The sequence below is a fragment of the Acinonyx jubatus genome, chromosome D1, assembly GCF_027475565.1.
Source record: "Acinonyx jubatus isolate Ajub_Pintada_27869175 chromosome D1, VMU_Ajub_asm_v1.0, whole genome shotgun sequence".
NCBI classification, from domain to species: domain Eukaryota; kingdom Metazoa; phylum Chordata; class Mammalia; order Carnivora; family Felidae; genus Acinonyx; species Acinonyx jubatus.
This window is the reverse complement of record NC_069390.1, coordinates 103,482,807-103,495,211: the sequence shown is the minus strand read 5'-3', so window position 1 is coordinate 103,495,211 and position 12,405 is coordinate 103,482,807. Positions and strand designations below refer to the sequence as shown.

The 12,405-nt window shown below is 49.4% G+C and overlaps 1 protein-coding gene across 3 annotated transcripts in view; it reads right to left on the bottom strand.

Moving 5' to 3' along the window:
• The window catches only part of PPP2R1B (protein phosphatase 2 scaffold subunit Abeta), a 33,047-nt gene that overhangs the window by 6,558 nt on the left and 14,084 nt on the right, over positions 1-12,405 (bottom strand). For 2 of the 3 annotated variants that reach the window (XM_027036482.2, XM_027036480.2), the window contains exons 11-15: positions 11,124-11,184; positions 6,718-6,872; positions 6,222-6,364; positions 5,733-5,824; positions 1,319-1,440 (exon numbers count right to left, since the gene is read on the bottom strand). In XM_027036482.2, the coding sequence (XP_026892283.1) occupies positions 1,319-1,440; positions 5,733-5,824; positions 6,222-6,364; positions 6,718-6,872; positions 11,124-11,184 (573 nt within the window). Of the gene's footprint in view, positions 1-1,318; positions 1,441-2,930; positions 5,328-5,732; positions 5,825-6,221; positions 6,365-6,717; positions 6,873-11,123; positions 11,185-12,405 lie in introns of those variants that run through there. The other variant, XM_027036485.2, reaches the window with a different exon arrangement.

Genomic DNA, 12,405 nt, shown 5'->3' with positions numbered 1-12,405 from the left:
CTTCCCAAAGGCCAAGTTCCGTGAGACACAAAGGGCCGAGCATTCAGGCGCGTGTCGGGGCCCCGTGGCCGGCTGCAGCTGTGAGCGACACTGTCCCCCAGCGCAGCCCGGGGTGCAGCCACCACCACGACAGCTTGGTGGGGCAGGGCGGGGCGGGGGGTGGGGGGCAGCTGCCCGAACCGGGCAATGCCTGGCAGCTCCAGCCCACAGGAAACGGAGAACCCTCTACGGTGAAGGACCGCAGTTCGGGGCCTGGACAACAGGACCAAATTCTCGTGGCCTCCGTCTACTTAGAACGAGAGAGAAGCCAGGGAGATTCGGAAGGCAAGCTTTCCACGTCAGAATGTTCCCCAAGCAAACCCACCACAGCAGGCATGAGGAGGCCGACGTGTGCCCAACCCACCACACACAGCCCGAGCTCAAGAGCGGGCGGCTGAGGCCTCTGCCCCAACACACAGGGTGGGCACCGCGCGGGCCCACTTACACGCAGGGTTTCCCCTAAATCCAGTGTGAGTGTAGTTCCCTTTCTTAGGGTTTTAATACGCGTTCTCTCTAGCAGACCTGGCTGTAAGAAATAATACACATACACACAAAATACGTGTTCGTCGACTGCTGGTGTCGTCGGCAAGGTTTCCGGTCAACAGAAGGCTATCAGTAGCTACGTTTGGAGGGTCCAAAGTTCTATGTGGAGTTTCAACTGTGCAGGGCCGAGGGGGCGGGGTCAGCACCCCAACCCGTGTTGTTCCAAGTCAGCTGGATTTGTGAGCCATACACCACCACGCTCCCAACAAAAAGCCCCAGATCAGGCGCTGGCACCAGCTTCGATTAATGAGCAGTTACTCTCAAGTTGAAAATTCCCGTATACCTCCCCTAGACAGACATCAAACGGGGCTTGGGGCCCCGTCACAGTGCAAGCGACAGACATGGTGCTTCCCTTGAATGGAGAAAACCGCCTGAGAGGAGCCGTAGCAAGTGAGAATGGCCACCAGTCTCTGACGGGAGGGGGGAGCAACCCGCATCTCCCGAGGCGACTCCACCAACCACCCCGTCCTCTGTGTGAGCCTCGCTGCCTCTGCCGGGGAGGGCGGCCGGGAGGCCTGTGGCCACAGGAGCCCCCGAGCTCTGGAGAGCCCACCCCGCCCCTCCGAAGGAAGGACAAGGAGGAGGGCAACAGGCTTTAAAACCACACTCCGTTGGCCGGAAAAATCAGTCTCCTGAAGAGAATTAAAGGTACCACTCTGCGTCCCCCTGCTGCAGCACCATGCCACGCTGGCCACCCTGCACGCGCACCTGCAGCCCAGGTGTCCGTGGCACTTACCTTTCCTGGGTCCTCTTCGGGCCCTCTGGCTCTCAGGAAGCGGTTCTTGTCGGCCCCAGGAGCGCTGGGCTCCTCAGTGTCCTTCGCAGGGAAGTCTGACTTCCTCAGCCTCTGGGCCACCACTGGAGACAGAGACGGCAGTCCCATAACCGGCCCTGGGCCCCACCCGCCAGCACGTCCCAGCCAGGACCCCTCCCCCCCCTCCCCCAGCTGCCCCAGCACTGCTACGGCCCCGGGGACCCGGGCCCAGGAAGCACCGCAGAACCTCACTGAAGGTGCCCGTCCCTCAAGGGCCACCGAGCGCCACCCCACAGGGTCTTAGGGTGCCAGCTGGGTGCTCCCCCACACGGCGGTCACTGCCTGCAGAGCCCCGGCCGGACAGAAAAGACCAGGCTCCTCTCAGAAGTGGGAGGGTCAGCTTCAGAGACCTGGAGGAGGGAAGGAGTCGGCTTCACTACCCAGCAAGTCAACTCCGTCCTCCAGAAGACTGCCGTCTCAACCGAACATTATGTAGTTTCCTGGAATCAGGAGGCTCATGGAGGCGAACGGGGAATAGTGGGACCACTCTAGGCATAAAAAGGCCCGGCGCCACAGGAGTGACCGGGAGAGAGGGGCAAGGCCCTAGATAGCGGCGGTGACACAAATCCCAGGGAGACAATCCCATACCGGCGCACAAGCACTTCATCCTCAAACTGAGGCGGCGGCTCCTGCTCTCTGGGCTCCAGGCAGAGCCGATGGAGGCGGCTTCAAGAGAAGAGCACGGGGGGCGGGGGACCAGAGCGTCACAAGCTCAGTACAAGGCAAGAAGGCGGGCCACGCACCCAGCGAGTTTGGCGGCCCTGCCCCACCGTCCCTGGGGGGCCACCGGCACGTGAGTGCTCCAGGAAAGCATCGACTTTCCACTCCGCGGCCACACGGTGACGGGTAAGGCCACACCGAGGACGCACCGCTGCGGCTCCCCTCTGCGTCAGGAATGACACGTCCGTTTCCCCCGAAGGTCTGAGTGAGCACCCCGGAGGCCTGGACCAGACATCTCAAAGGTCGGGCCGCTGTGCTGATCAGGACGAGCCGTCCAGCAAAGACCCCGGGGCCCCGCACCCCGGGGCCAAGCCGTGGCACCTCCATGAGCCAAGGGCCATCACTACAACAAGCCCTTGTCAAAAACCACACACTGAGCCATTCGTTCTCATGAAACAGGATGCGTCCTCAGGTTGCTGTCTTCGCAGCAGCGCAGAGAAACAGGATCTGGCCTCTTGATCCTGTGACGGGGAAGCCACACAAACGTGGTAAGAAACACACAGATGAATCCCGTGGTTGAGGGGACCGCTATGCCGGCAGAAGCCTGTTCTGTCTCTGCTCCACTCTCCTCCCTGACTGAACGGACGCCAAGGGGGCAGGACAAAAACTACACTCCTCCCAGGCAACGTACACTGGGGGCCATCACGCAAACCCCAGCGGGGCCACTGCCAAAGTGGGGCCTGAGGAAGGGGGGCCCAACCCTCGCGTAAGAGTGGTACAGTCCTTCCTGGGCCAGCGGGAGAAGGAGACGCAGTCTGGTACCTTCGACTACACGTTCTTCGCACGCAACACATCAGAGGACAGGTTTTAGAAATTCATTCAACATGTTTTTATTGAGCACCTTCTAGTTAGGCCAGACACTGATCTAGGTGCTGGCGATACAGAAGACAAAAAAATAGTCAAAAATCCCTGCCTTTCCAGAGCTTCTGGAGCTGACATTCTAATGAAATCAAGATAAGAAAAGTAACCCATGGCCAATATGACCAGTTATGAGCCAGAGAACAGCTCCCCTGAGTAACAGAAGGGATTCCCTATCGCTTAATCAGAAAGTCAATCAAGTCACTACGGGGTCACCCAAAATGACAGAGCCCTGCTTAGCTCCCAGACCCATGCTTGAGAAATCAAGGGCTTCTGTCTCCTCTTGACCAGTCTTGGAGGGAGAGGCCAGTGCTCAGGGCTCCCCAGGAGTACACGTAAAGTCTAAAAGGCATTTAAAAGTCTGTCCCCAAACCAGTGGCATTCCCAACCAAAGAGTAAAGCAATAGCTGTGTGACTTTGTTTCAAGAATCAAGAATCCGAGACAATAGCCTCTCAGATATGCAATTCGCCAAGTGGAACACAGCCTGCAGAGACCAAAAAGAACCATCAAACTAAAATTAAAGTGTTTACAGCGTAACAGTAAAGACATTAAAATGAGAATGCAGGAAAATTTTTTGCATAGCAATAGATTTAATCCTTGGCCCAAAAAGTAATAAAACAGAAACTTCCTAGAAGGCAGCTGGCAGTTTCAAATGCAGGCCGATAATGTCTGAGTCAGGTTCTGTTTACCTAAGGTATGACAAACCTGGAAGCATTTGGTCCAACTTGGTTTTTTACATAATGGTTTCATGTGCAGGCCTTTATAGTTAAGTCTTCACCTTCACGGAGCAGGACAGGGCTCGCTGGGTTTTACACAAGGTTGTGAGTGAAAGAAAACAATTCAAAAACCCAAACGGAAACAAGCAAACCACACAGCAACATACGAGGAGCAAGACATAAGCTACGATGACACGTCATTAATTAAAATTATTAGGACAAGGCAAGTTTGAAATCTCAAAGAAAAAGTATCAATATTCTTGGTGAAATACATAAATATTTCAGAGACGTAGAGTAAAATGAATACATCTAAAAAAAAGGTGTAACCCGTAACGGTCCTCATGGAAGTTTTTTTAATAAAACTGAAAAGAGTGATCAGTAACTGGCATATCAACTGGCTATCAATTGGATAAAGGGGGCTTTTTAAAGAGAGCTTTTCAAAAAGATTTAAGTAGTTCAGATACAATGGGTTTCCTGACATAGTATTCATTTGCTTCAGCAAACCCTTCGGCTTGGCTCATTACCTTAAATTCCAGGAGAAATTAACGAGGTTTTACCGTAGTAAAGTACAAACACAAACATTTCAAACGGTAAGTCTCCAGCGTCACCCACACCAAGACGTTAGGAAGGAAGCTTCAGTTGGTAGCTACCGGCACAAGGCAGCGAGGACCAGACGTCAGCAGAGCTGAAAGCGGAGCCAGCTAGAGAGCAGGAATCCCTCCCAGAAGCCGACCAGTGGTTTCTCTACTCAGCAGACACACAAAGGGCAATCTTACACAACGAAGCAGTAAAACGACTGCTTGTTAGGAGGCACTAAGTTTTAAGCTTCTGGTGGAGAGACCAGGAAAGGAGGTGGGGGGAGGGAGCGAAGGAGCGGTGTTTGAATGCAGTTGCCATGGTGAGCCACTGAAATTCAGTCAGCTTCCAACACCCCGCCAGCACCAAGTGGCATCTGTGTTTCAGGTTTCCGAAGGACATGATTACAGCAAAAATCAAGCAAATAAACCCCAAGACAACCTCTATGTGAACCCTGAGCTTCCATACTCCCCTTTCATGGGAGACACTAACGCAGACCATCAGTATCCAGGAATATGTGGCTTTCACTAGGTGACATCTCAGTGTAGCTCCCAGAGTGTTTATAAAATAAGGTATTCCAAATCATGTACATTTAACTTTGGAATCATGGAGGGAGACACACACAGATACATGTAAACATCAAGAGAATCACTCCACTCCTTGTCTGGGTCCAAACCCATCCAGACGTGGTTAGAGACAGTAAGTGGCCGGGGCCTGACCAAACAAACAGCAAGCGTGCGGGAGCCCCGATGGTGCCCGATAATCATTAGGAGACAATCAAGAAATGACCGACCAAGGGTCAGGAACTGGTCACAAACAAGAAGAATGCGTTAAATGTAATTATCCCAAAAGTGAAGAGACAGACAATCCCATTTCGTCTTCAGAAAGAATCAAGTCACTGAAATTTGATCTCTTGTAAGTTGTTGCCATTTGCTTGGATGAAGTCTTGAAGGTTTTCCACTCTGTGTCCACCCAGCATAAGAACACATTGACTAGAAATCTGTGATAAGAATTTAGTAAAGTCTTTTCCCTCCTGTTCCTCATTATGCCAATGCAAGCACTGGAAAATTCCAAACAGAATCAAGTTAGTGGCACAGAAAGTTCATGAACTATCTATGTGAATGTTCGCTATGCCAACAATGACCCAAAAGCATGACATGGTTAACTTCTCACCGTGGTCAGTTTCTTTACTCTGCCAGGCTCATCAAGTTAAACTTTAAAACCATTATAATCCAGACAACAAACTGTTCTTACCAGTGAGAATCCTAGTCCTCCCAGCCCGATCCCTGGGACTAAGAAAATGGCCTGCTCAGCGGTGGGCCAAAAAGGTTCTACAGGGGCCAGGGGCCAAGGCGTTGTAGACGCTCTCGGCCCTCCGCTCCCCTTCACCATGGCCTGCCCACCTCGCTCATGCCCACCCCCGCAGCCAAAGCCCGAGGTGCAGGACGGAAACAGAAAGGCCTACCACTTATAGCTTCCTGTGCGAAGTACTTGACATCCACGTCTTCATCCTGGCCCAACTTCTGCAGTACTGGCTTCACTTCCTCCCGCAAAGCACTGAAATCCAACAGCATTGTCTGTGAAAGGCAGTCCTCTGAGCCACATAAAGGCTCTAGGATATACACGTTCTATGGTAATTTTGAAAGTTTAAAATTTTTAAAAAGTTAATTCTTTAGGCAATTTCTGGATACTAACTAGGTAATCGCAAAAATCCTCAATAGCTTCAGACAACGATCTGCTGTTGCAATCAATAGCATACAAAATCACACAGTAGCTTCAATGTAGAAGTCGGAGTGAACACTTCAGTGTGACACGGTTGTTAAATGATCATCTTTACACAAACCCCTATCTCAGGTAAAGGGAAAATCACTGACCTTAATTTTTGCTCTAACTCCCCACGAGAGGGTAAAAATTTAAATCTACTTCTTAAACCAGAGTAATACTCAAGTCTTACTCAGTGTTCAGAACTGGTCCAATTTTCTGAAGAGATTTGGCTACATTGAAACGGACGTTCGCCACTTGGTCTCCTGCCATTTTCAGTACAACGGGCAGCATGTGCTTCGTGGTTATTTCCTGACCGCAGGCTTCAGACAGCGCCTAGAAAAAGAATTAAGAGAGCGCACTTAAAACACTTTCTCATGTATTTAAATATCCCCAAATCTGAGACAACAAATTAACGTTTAATAAGAAAGTAACTGACCTGCAGGAAAAGGTTTCTCGTTTGCACCTCTGAATGCGGGATACAAAGGAGCATTGGAAAACTCGGTTAAACCGGAATTCCCGGCTGACCGGACTCCTGCACATTTTACCATGAATTTAAAAACGGATGTTTTCTCTCGTCAACCGTCCAAGTTAATCGGTATAAGAAACAGATTGTTCAGAATTCCGAACGACAGCCCCACAAATCTGCTTACCGCCTAAGCTTAGCAATAATCCTGCGGAAGACTCACGTTAATGCAGAATAAGGTGGTCATCCTGTGCAAGTAATTGGGATCGTTCGCCATGACTAACACTCTGGGAACGATGGTGTTCTGGGCCCACTCTGCTCCGAACTTCTGAACGAGCTTCATGAGGTTGTTGGTGGCGGCTTCGCGGATAGCATACACTGGCAGCAGAGGCGCAGAGCACACGGTCACGAAACTTACGTCAGGAGCACAGCCCCGTTCACTCACATCGTCAGCCAAGGGGACCAAAAACCAAACCCTCCCAACACTCCCAATTTAGTTGTACTACACTGGCAAACATGCTCAGATGTGACTCGTGATATACTGACTTGGTCTTATAGTTTACAGATGTGCCCTATGTCCAAGACAAAGGAGGTAGGGAGCTCGTTCTAGTGCCTACTATGTGCCAGGTGATCCGGAAAGAAAACAGAGGCTCCCTCCCCTCAAAGATCACGTGCTCTATCAGACATGTAAGCTAACGCGGGCCGACAAGTCACGTGGTGGAAGACGGACCCTGACGAAGAATGAAAGTGTGTAGCAAAGGTCCTGAGGGCTGTACCTCAGTGGAGAGAAAAAAGAACAGGGAGGTCGGGGAAGCGTCAGGGAAGAGACGACTTGCTCTGGACCTCAAAGACTGAGGAGGATTTGTGTAAGCAGAGAGAGGAGGGAGGAATTCCTAGTGGGCACAAATGGACCCAGGGTACAAAGGAGACTAACGGCACTCAGCAAGCCATCGGGTCGGAGAGTCAGGGGGGACCTGGAACCCACAGCACCTGGAGAGCTAAATTTAGACCCTGTAAGAAAAACGCTGAGTTTTTAAGGCAAAGTTGTAACCTGATGACCACTGTGGTATTTAAGCAAGATTATTCCAGCAGCGACAACAACAGCTGGGGAGACAAGGCCAGCAAGGAGGTCGCTTAGAGGCCAGTGTGGCCCCCTGCATGACAGCAAATGAAAACCTCCGACGACCTGCCTCTCTGCCCTTAAAATGTTGATGGTGCAACAGCATGTCAACGTCTTCTGTGAATGACCGCCCGCTTTAACGTCTAAGAATTCCCTGTAAGATCATTTATCGAGGACACCGTCAATCTAGATGATCAGGCCTGAGCTACTACCTCCTCAACAACTCGCTGCTGCGCACAGCACTGACCAAAGTCAGGTCTGGTGCTACTGCATTTCGCAGGTCCCGGAGGATGCCACGCTGGGGCTCAGATAATGAGTCCAGGGCAGGGGGCACGCACTCCTTATTCTACTTCTTTCCCTAGGCAGGCCTAACCCTCCTGGGTAACGGGACAGGCAAGGGTAGCCATCCAAGCCACAGCCCCAGCCCTGGAAGATTTATGTGAGGCTTCTGGACAGAAAACACCCAACTCTTCCCAGTGAGCAGATCCTCAGGCAGTGCCAACTGAGGCCAACAGGAAGGACGGCGCAGCCAAGAAAGTACATAATTTATTACCAATATGAAACCTGACCAAGGTCTATGGGAGAAGCAACCTGTCAGTGACAGCCAGAAGCATTCGTGGAGCGCGCTCAAGCCAACTTTTCTACCCGCGCCCCAAGACCCGAATTCCCTCCACATTCAGAGCCTTCGCGTTTCGCACAACCCCCTCCCCGTCTCCCCCGCTACGGTGGAACCACCAAGAGCATCTGTGTCTTGTCTGATTCTGTTGTTCAATTTGCTCGACATCCTTCTCATCATCACGCCATTACCATAGGAAGGGACCTCACTGCCGGAGTAAGCAGAGACAGCGCACACACTCAGCCTGGGCCCTGACCTCAGCTGTACTCAACAGGACCTGGCAGACGCCTGCGATGGTCCTGGCTCCTCTGAATTTTGTGCCAAAAGAACGCAAACCATTCCAGAGTTCTGCCAGTTGGCTCTCCTTGTTTCGTCTCTCTCCCCTTCCCCTCAAGAGTCCCTCTGAATGCCTAACACCCTCCATGTGCTCACTCTGATGCCTGCCCCCTTCTGTAAGAAATCCATTCCCCTTCTAGATCCCTCCCCCTGATCAATACTGTCCACTCAACCTCAGAAAAAGTGATGACCCTTTCTCCTTTATATGAATCTGGACTTTCACAATATTCTTGCAGTAGTTTAGTAAGCAGGAAAAAAGCTTCAAAAATGTAACTGAACAGTGATCACTACACAGCAGTTAGTCTAAAATGCAGAACAAAACCAAACAACAAAATCCCATGTGATTAATTACATACAGAACAACTACAGAGCTGACATTTCATTGATTCAAAGAACGCTTACAATGCCTTAAGTTTAGCATGCTAGTGTGCCGCTGCAGAAAAAAGGGCCAAGGGTCCCTCTTACTCCCCAACTGGGAGGGAAAAAATCTGAGCACTGAGAAAATAACAACTGACTTGCACAGACAGTACAATCTTACATGGAAAGGATGTCAGGAATTCAATTCTCTGTGGAACATTAGGACTTGAAAAGTTCCTCAGAATTGGGGCACCTGGGTGGCTCAGTCAGTTAAGCATCCGACTTCGGCTCATGTCATGATCTCACGGTTCGTGGGTTCGAGCCCCGCGTCGGGCTCTGTGCTGACAGCTTAGAGCCTAGAGCCTGCTTCAGATCCTGTCTCTCCCTCTCTCTGCCCCTCCCCTGCTGGCACTGTGTCTCTCTCTCTCCCCCTCTCTCTAAAAAATAAACAGTAAAAATAATTAAAAAAAAAAAAGTTCCTCAGAATTTAGAATGCAAGCTTTCAAAAAAAAGTACCGAATGACCTGCTGGGATGTGTCTTTCCACTAACGTTAAATATCTATGAGAAATAAACATTTTCTTTCAAAAAGGAGAGAAATTTCTTTCCTACGATTTACCAAGCTTAAGTTTCATTTAAAAAGAAAAAAATAGGGGTGCCTGGGTGGCTCAGTCGGTTAAGCGGCCGACTTCGGCCCAGCTCATGATCTCGCGGTCTGTGAGTTCAAGCCCCGCGTCAGGCTCTGTGCTAACAGCTCAGAGCCTGGAGCCTGTTTCAGATTCTGTGTCTCCCTCTCTCTGACCCTCCCCCGTTCATGCTTTGTCTCTGTCTCAAAAATCAATAAATGCTAAAAAAAAAAAAATAACAATAATAATAATAATAATAAAATAAAAGAAATTAAAAGAAAAAGAAAAAAATAAATTAGCCATAAAAAGGTAACCTTAGAGGACAAGAAAACAGTCTTCACATTTAGGTTGAAAACGCTAAAGTTACTTGTATATGCTTTCACAAGATTTGCACATTTCCTTCACACCCTCCTCTTCACTCTCTTAGCTATTTAACCTCCCACATGACCGAAACATGCCCTTAGACCAACCACTTCCACATACAAGCGGACACAAGCTTCCCCCTCCTTCCAAATACCCAGGCAGAAGCACTGCAGATGAGCAGAGATCCTGAGTACATACAGGACATATAAGATGCTACGGTACTGAAACAAGATGCCTATCATATCCACCAAAATATGCAACCAAAGTTGCTTATTTTATAAGCCCCCAGAGCCCTCATATGAACAGGCCACACTGAAGCTGCCAGGCCTGGACATGTGGCCTAGCTGTCAATGTCATGGGTACAGAGGGCACCCCTCCCCCGCATCGCTGCCTAGCAGACCAGAGGAGATACATGCACCTGAGACCTTAGCAAAGAGTCAACGTGTAAGGTGGTTTCACAGAAAACATCCACTGCCTTGATATTTTGATATGCAGCAGCACGAGCTTTCAGTGAGTTTGTGGCGCTGAGAAGAAAAGGATTCTGTGATTGCTGAATGATGTTACAAATACACAGAGAAGATAAGTTATTTCAAAACCTATTCTCTAAAACAGGTGCTCCATCTGACCTGCCTGAGCTCGAGGCGTCACCAGCTGCCAGGGAACAATAAGCTTACCTCTCATCAAAAGCGGAAATCCGGGTGCCCACCCCCCCCCCCCAAGTCACAGCTGGTGTCTTCCACTCCGAGACCCCGCCCCTGAATACCTCCTTCCCTATGTGACCTCAAAGAAGCCAAGCAGCCACTTCCACCCCCTGGGCCTTTCATCAGATTCCAATCCCTACCCCACCGGATCTATAGGAGCCGAAAACTAGAGTGCCATGTTCTACCAAAGGCCCTTGGGACAAGGAAGGAGTGTAGGGTTAAAAAAGATAGTTTGAAAATAACCTAACAGAATGTCTACGAAACAGGGCAGAGATTGTTTAATGAAGAAGATAAAATTTAAGATAAAAAGAAATTGGCAGAAAATAAAAACGTCAAGCTCGTGTTCAAGGGGAGCTAACTAGACTCTAACTGAAGCCTTTCTTCATCCCTACAGAGGTAAGGCTAAATGTCTGATCAGATTAGGATTCCTTTCAAAAAAGGAAACCTATGAACAAAATGGATGTACACAAACACACAGGCCTTCCATAGTAATCTGTGTTTAACTTACTCACCATGGTCCACAAGCCAGGCCATACATAAAGAATTCAGCTTTTCGTCAAAGAACTCCACACCCTATAGATACAGAAGATTCCATTAATATGTATCTCCAAAGTTCAGAAATCAAGATGGTCTATTTACATTACATCAAAATGACCCAAAAGCTAAAAAAAAAAAAAAAAAAACAGGTTTCCAAATAAGCTGAATGCATGAACCAGCCAGAAAAAAATAGCATGGAATGTGATTTACAAATTCTGAGACTATCTTATTAGACAACAATCATAAAGAAAGAAACCGTACATGAGATGGCCCAAGCCCTGCTAGGTGGGAGAGAAGAGGGTAGGGGTAGCCCGGAGCCAGACCCGACACTGCAGACGTGCTGGAAAAACGCATCGTGGACGGAGTGCCGAGCAGCATCTAGATCACTTGTGAAAAATAAGCTACCCACGAAAATACCTGTCCATAATAACAGTTCTCATTTTTTTCCTTCCTGGTTGATATAATAAATCCTTAAGGATGAAGAAATTGACATCGACAAATAGAGAGCTTCCCAATTAAAGAAAGAATTTCTGGGATGATGGGAGAAAGCAGAAGAGGGAGAAGGGAGCAGGCACAGGACTCCAGGGGAAGTGGCCCCAGCACAGAGTCACAGGTGGAACCACCCCGGCTGTCCCAATTCTGTTCTCCCTGGCAACGGGCGGTCACTCCAGCACGGGCGGAGGGACACACGCCCAGCCCTGTGGGACTCTGCGGCATGCGGGACAGTGCCAGGTGACGTCTGCTTTCCTAGTGCCTTTGTGGGGTCTGCATGTTTATGGGTTTTTTAATTTCTCTGGCGACTAAGAAGTTACTGACCAGTGACTGTGTACTTTAAATAAAGACAGTGAATATAAAATTGCAGTGCTTTGAAAATGGTGACTGAATAAAAGAGCTTTATGATCACAGACTGTGAACAGGTGTTAGCATACACTTCGATTACCACGCCAGCTTTCAAAGACAACCTCTTCACTCCAGGTAATGGATTTTTCTTGGATCTTAATTATTGTGGCTTAACTTTACATTCACCATGGTCCACAAGCCAGGCCACATACAAAGTCTTGGAAGAATTTTACAAATTGACTACGTGATATAAAAATCTTTACACGTGAGGTGGTAAGTAACATGGCAACATGATACTAACAAGAAGTTGAAGATGTGGACAGCGTTCCCAACTACTGCACGTCTCCCCCGCCAGACAGGTGTGAGTCCGCCAAACTCACCACCACCCGCCCTGCTTCCAGACTCCTGCACCACAGA